Consider the following 6,743-nt stretch of genomic DNA (forward strand, 5'->3'; position numbering starts at 1 on the left):
TGTCGATGTTGAGAGGAAAAGATATTAATTTTATAGACTGTCACAATCCCAATCAGCGAACAATGTTCTTGAAATGTTTTTCAATATTTACTTTTTATTAATTATGCTGTACAATTTATGTATATACAATCTTGATATACATACTTAATTGACTATTAATGGAGTGAATTCATTAAACTGCCGTTGTAACGTGTCAATTATGTTGTGACTGCCCACATCGGGCAGGGAGAGAAATTAACATACATTACATATCAATATGCTAATAAACAAAGGAGGCTTGCGAGACAATTATGGCCGACTCGACGAAGGTAATTATGACATAACATCGAGTATATAGCCCTTCGTTTGGCTACCAACAGGCACGGCAGTCTCGTGACAGTATATTCTTATCCCCTTCATTTCTTCCAATAAAGTGCTGTATTCTGATTGTTTGCATCTTTAAAAATTTTCGAAAAGTGTCCTAAAAGGCATATTTGTCATCACCCTTAATTGAATGTAAAATGTTTAATCTTCTATACATCTGTAGATTCCTGTGCAGATTCGGTTTTATCACTATCTTCATTATTTTCGTGGTTTTCAATTTCTTCTGCAGATTCCAGTGTAGATTCTTCTTTATCACACAGTTTTTATGTTTTTATTAATACGCATCTACTATTGATATGTAAAACAATACATAGAATCATATTCTATACTGATTTGCAGTTTACTGGGCCTCCGCCCAACTGGCCTGATCAGGTCAAAGCTGCGGGAATACATCGAGTGCCCTAAATGATTACCCATTCATCAGCTGGACAATACACCCAGTGTTACTGGCCACGCAAGGCTGATATTCTTTCGTTGCTGGAATTTGACCTGGCTCCGATCAGTACTACGCTGGATAACGGGCAAGATTGGTGAGATAAAAAAGGTCTAGCATGCAAGGCGCGGGCGAGACGGCGAGAAATTCCATGTCTATGACCCGTGCACCCAGATCACACGCCGACGGAGTTCAAGGTGCTCTAACTTTAGCTCAATTGTAGTATATCGATGAAACAAACATGTCAGACGAATGCTGCGTCCATGGGCGTATCCAGACTTTTGTCTAGGGGGGGGGGGGCAGAACAGGATTCACCTGTAGGCGAATTATGCAGCATAAATTAACCTACGTACTTGTAAAAAAAATTTTTTATTTATATAAAAATTAATTTTCTGGAGTCCTCGGCAAATCTATTAATTATATTATTCGTAATCTCAATGGGGATCTCATTGAGTCTAGGGGGGGGGGGGCAGCTGCTCCCCTTGCTCCCCCTGGATACACCCATGGCTGCGTCTTCTGTAGGCGATCCCAGATCCCAGCAATATTCCGTTTTGGCCCGGTCGTTTCGACGAGCCTGAAGTGTCCGATGATGAAATCGTGGGCGATATCGACTTCAAGGATTTAAAGGCGCTAGCCAAGGAATTTAGCTCGGGTTGAGAGCTCAAAAGTTCACAATTGCACACCGATCAATTGCACGAGCAACGAGGTGGAAGCCTCGGCGCCTGAGATAACTTACTGGCTGTCGTACACCAGGAGGAAAATTTGCTAGGCTCGTGGTCTTCGGTCAAGGAGCCGAGGAAGGAAAACGTTCAAATTTTGGACAGCGACGTTCTCTTCGTGGACAATTCAATTTTACCCGAGGATACGAATATACCTATCTTGAAAATATCCGAGAAGCCAGCGGAACTTACGAAGACAGACAGACTGAGCGGAGCAGCTGGACGTTTCAAGAGAATACCTAATCCGGCAATCAAATTTAATTACGAGCTGGACACCTTCCAAAAACAAGCCATTCTGAAATTGGAGGACAACAGCAACGGCTTCGTTGCTGCGCACACGTCGGCGAGGAAGACTACCGTTGTCGAATACGCCATTGCGTTGAGCCAACGGCACATGACGAGGTAAAGCACAAGTTGAAGAATTAACTTTGCGGCGCTATTCTTGTTATAGTCGGCTGGACAGTTCCCTGCTAATTTTTTGTGTCGTTGCAGAGTGATTTATACGTCTCCAATAAAAGCACTGTCAAATCAGAAATATCGCAATTTTGAGAGAAAGTTCGAGAGCGTCGTGCTGCTAACGGGTGAATTGCAAATAAATCAAACTGCTTAATCATGGCCACGGAGATCCTACAATCGATGCTGTACTGCGCGTCCGATGTTCTGCGAGATCTGGAATTTGTTATATTTGACGAAGAGCATTATATAAATAATGAAGATGTGCGTAATGCTAATTTTACAAGGAGCAGCGCGTTACATTCCTACAATTGGGCAATCTGTAAAAATTGCCTTGTACTTTTAGCGGGGTCACGTGTGGGAGGAAATAGTCATTCTTAATGTTGTACCGTCTGCGACTGTACCGAAGCCGATAATATTCGCGGGTTGGGTCGGCCGTATCAAAAAGCAAAAATGTACGTGATTAGCAATTTAAAAAGGCCGATACCGCTTTTCAACTACTTGTACACTGGCACTGACGGTAAGACTAAGGACGACAAATTCTTAGTTGTCGACAGCAACGGCCAGTTTTTATTGGACGGGTATATTATTCCTATTCCTATCTTTATTTTTAAGTGAACGAATGAATGAGATGATACAATAGGCTTGTTTTCTGTTCCTACACTAGTGAACTAGTGCAATAAATTGGAGTAAGACAAGCATATTTTTTCTCATTCTAGCTTACTGCACTAGTTCACCAGTGCAGGAACAGAAAACAAACCCAATGACACTTCAATATTTGATCTAGATGGTACAAATCACATGCGTCCGGTAAAAAGAAAGACAAAACTCCGAAGGACTGTAGAAGAAAAATTCATTCGGATAACGCCGAAACAGGAGGAGGTATTGTGGAGAGCGTTTGTGAGCCATCTTCAGAACAACGTACGTTGTCGCGACCGTATGCGTTTTATTCTACGGAGAAGTTTTATACGATAATAATTTTGAGGGAGATTATGGAGACGTTATTTTAGAACGGAGTTGTGGAGGTAATTTTATAAAGGATCATTGGAAAACAAATAGAAACACAATTTAAGAAAGTCTCGAAGATAAGCAAAGATTCAGGTGTAACGAAATTGCATTTTACCACGTTTTTAGTTACTATTTGCGACAGAAATTTTTGCCATGGGGATCAACATGCCGGCGCGCACGGTGGTGTTCGATTCCATACGAAAGTACGACGGGAACAACTTTCGCACCCTTTATCCGACCGGGTACGTCGACGTTATTACCATTGAATTTCGGCTTGGTGGAGTTTGTCTACGAATAGGCTCAGGCCAAGTCGTTCGCCGAGATCATGACGATGACGCATGTCCAGGAGAGAATTATAGTCCGTTGCATACAGCAACTTAGCGAGACGTTAAGCGTGGTCTACAATGGCAGTAGGAGTAGTGGATTAAAGAAGTAGGCTCAACTTTAACCTATTTCGTGAACTGATTATCAGTGGCTGAGAGTAAAGGAGTAGATCGTACGAAATGGAATTGAACCATTTTGCTTACAGCCTTACTCCTTTACTCTCAGCCACTGATAATCAGTTCACGAAATAGGTTAAAGTTGAGCCTACTTCTTTAATCCACTACTCCTACTGCCATTGTAGACCACGCTTTACAGAACGTTAAAACTGCGGCTGTAACGTTAGGCGATCCGGTGTTGAAAGAGAAAATGGAGGAAGCTTCGACCGCGATCAAACGCGACATAGTCTACGCCGCGTCCTTATACACCCAAGACTGATCACGAATGAGCAATTTACCTCTCTATACTATTAATAAGATCGATGTATTTTTTCATAAAAGAGAAAATTACCCAGGTATTGCTGCGAGTATATTCTATTGGTAAAAAAATATCCATAAGAGTACGATATATTTACAAATAATGTGTTTGTTGCAACAAAGGCGAGTCGAATAAACGTCGCTGTTATATTTTGAATAAATGCTTACCGATAATCAAACACTAGCGGTATATAACTCGTACTAACTTTGCTAAAAAATTCCCCCGATATCAATTAAATCGTATTAATTTATAACGATTACTTTATATTATTTTACACATTCTCCATTAAAGCAACGATTACAAGGCGCGTTGATCCGGATTGTTAAGATTCCCCTGATCTTTGTTCAGTTCCGAGATGCACGCCCACTGTCCCTCGGAATTCTCGCGCCAGAGCGAAACTTTGTTATCCCCGCCACTGACCGCGAGGATACCGCCTGTTAACGACCAGCTGACATTCCAGATAACGTCGTCGAAGACATTCAGAACGTTCGGCGTCCAGCTGGCGTAATCGTTGGAAGTCCATACGACAACACGGCGATCCTGCGAGCAAGATGCCAAGGCGGCGCGAGACGGGCCGACCGCTGGTGCCCAGACTACATCGCGAACCTAGCATGATAAAAACACACGTAAATATGTGAGTCTTACGACATTTGCATATCTCCAGCCATAAACTGTACCCAGTCGCTATGCGCTTCAAGTTTATTCTCCTCTATCCATCTATCGCCATCCTCCTTCCATATCTTCACCAAGTTGTCGCAGCCACCAGTGGCTAACCGCTTGACAGGATCGTTCCTCTGTTGAGTCGCACTAGGATCTGCCCCCGAGTCAACCGCCGGGCACCAGCTGACCGCATTGCAGCCAATCGTATGAGCGTTCGTTATTTTCTGCATGTGCCAGGTGTCCCCGGTGTTGGCGAGGATAGAAACCGATCCGTCTGAACTTCCGCAGGCCAGAATCAGGCCGAACTCGTGCGGCGCCCACGCGACCGAGTTGACGGAGGAGTCGTGGCCGGTATGCTCGTATATCTTCGTCCACTCTCCCAGCTCCTTCCAAATAATTACCTTCCTGTAAAGTTGCACAAACATTGACTGCGAGTATCGGGATGTAGATCGGATATTACCAGATACCTCAGCTGCAATGAATTATTTAAATATACTTGAACGTGTGACGCGAGTAGGCATCGTATGGCCGCGCACCTGTCGTAGCTGCAGGACGCTAAGAGATTGCCGAACTTGGGGTGGGCCCACGCGACCTGCCACACGGGCCCTATGTGTCCCTTGAGGACAGCAACTAGGCTCTGAGTGCCGTTCTTCAAATCGAATATCTTCACCGAGTTGTCGCTCGAGCAGGTGGCTAACCTCAAACCATAGTAATCCATCTCGGCGTCGTGAATCATGTCCTCGTGGCCGGTGTCGACGGTATTCAAAACGGACACCATTTTTTTTTCCCAAGGGTCTGCTGTCGCGTGCGAGACGTCGAATGTGCGAGGGGACCGTCCCCTAAGGTATGAAGGCGAGCGCGGATGTCGTGCAGGTTATATTGACGCAGCGCTGTCACTACTTCCTTCTTCTCTGGTTATTGGCTCCCGGCTCACAGACACTGAGCCGACACGGCCACGTCGAACCATACGCTGTCACTACGTGGAGTGGAAGCATATGACGCAGAGATGCAATCTCTGAAGTCTCTGAACGGTTGTGACGGCTGATGCCAGCGCCTTACGCCCATTTTCATTTGTGGAACTATTCAGGTACACCCATTTTCACGCACTGCCGATAAAGACCCCACTTGGTGCGTGTCCGTGCTACGCCCATTTTTCAAGCGGGTAATGCAGTGCCCAATTTTGGTTGTGTTCCACGCTGCATGCAGGATTATCTACATATAAAATTATCACATTTAATATTTTTAATATAAACAATGGATACGTTTAATCGACCCTTTCTGGCTATTATATAATATGTATATTTAATAAAATTACAAGATGTAATGTGCGACGTTTTGACCCCCGGTTTTGGGTCCTTTTCAAGCACAATTCTAAAATTAAACATTTGGAGTTACAAAATTGTATTACGTATGACATAGGAATTTTAAGGTAAACGACTGGTGCTAGGATACACCTACGTTATCCACATATCTTATTGTTCGTGAAATATGATATTTGTCTCCGCTTTACACATTAATTTTTATATTTTTATATTACTTTTTATAATTTGTAAGGTTTTATGTTATACATTAATTTACTATATTACGTCTTACACAATATTCCATACAATTATGTCTTAATTTTGAATTTTATATTTACAATCGCAAAGACACGTAATTCAATTTTGTAACTCCAAATGTTTAATTTTAGAATTGTGCTTGAAAAGGACCCAAAACCGGGGGTCGAAACGTCGCACATTACATCTTGTAATTTTATTAAATATATTATATAATAGCCAGAAAGGGTCGATTAAACGTATCCATTGTTGTTTATTACTGGCAACCTAAACAAATCTTCAAGTTTGAATTTTTAATATACATACATCAAGTATATCAGCATCAATTGTATTAAAACCAATTATATAGTTTATAAAAATTATTTTCGAGATTAATTGTGTTATTTAGTAGGATGGTAATTTCCTTCAAAGGTTTCGATATTCATACATCGAAACTTTTGAATTACTTCGAAGCTTCGAAAAATTTGTTCGTATGAGTGGCGAATTTATTCAAAGAATACCAAAAAGATTGCAAATAAAAAGTATTAACAACGAAAGAATGTGAATCGCCAGTAGTTGATTAACGATAAAAAGAATTTTTTACCGTTAATCAACTACTGGCATTTCACATTCTTTCGTTGCTAACATACATATAAATTATATGTATAATTGCAAAATATCAAAATTTGCTGACAAAATTTGCTGGCCCTGAAGAGGGCCAGTGGTGTATTCATATCGAACATACTGGGATATGATGGGAAGAAGGCTGCGTGA

General features: G+C 42.0%; 1 protein-coding gene and 1 pseudogene across 1 annotated transcript; one reads left to right on the top strand and one right to left on the bottom strand.

The window, feature by feature from the left end:
* The first annotated feature begins 290 nt into the window (after window positions 1-290).
* On the top strand, window positions 291-3,712 carry LOC105557421 (annotated as a pseudogene).
* A 102-nt stretch (window positions 3,713-3,814) lies between these two features.
* On the bottom strand, window positions 3,815-5,436 carry LOC105557417 (protein SEC13 homolog). Its single transcript, XM_012004666.1, has 3 exons — window positions 4,971-5,436; window positions 4,452-4,839; window positions 3,815-4,380 (listed from the first exon to the last, which is right to left on the bottom strand). Exons 1-3 carry the CDS (start codon window positions 5,210-5,212, stop codon window positions 4,072-4,074), a joined length of 939 nt encoding a protein of 312 aa, XP_011860056.1. The 5' UTR covers window positions 5,213-5,436; the 3' UTR covers window positions 3,815-4,071.
* Window positions 5,437-6,743: the final 1,307 nt, after the last annotated feature.

Source organism: Vollenhovia emeryi, unplaced genomic scaffold (assembly GCF_000949405.1).
Source record: "Vollenhovia emeryi isolate VEMERY1.0 unplaced genomic scaffold, V.emery_V1.0 DF939493.1, whole genome shotgun sequence".
NCBI lineage: Eukaryota > Metazoa > Arthropoda > Insecta > Hymenoptera > Formicidae > Vollenhovia > Vollenhovia emeryi.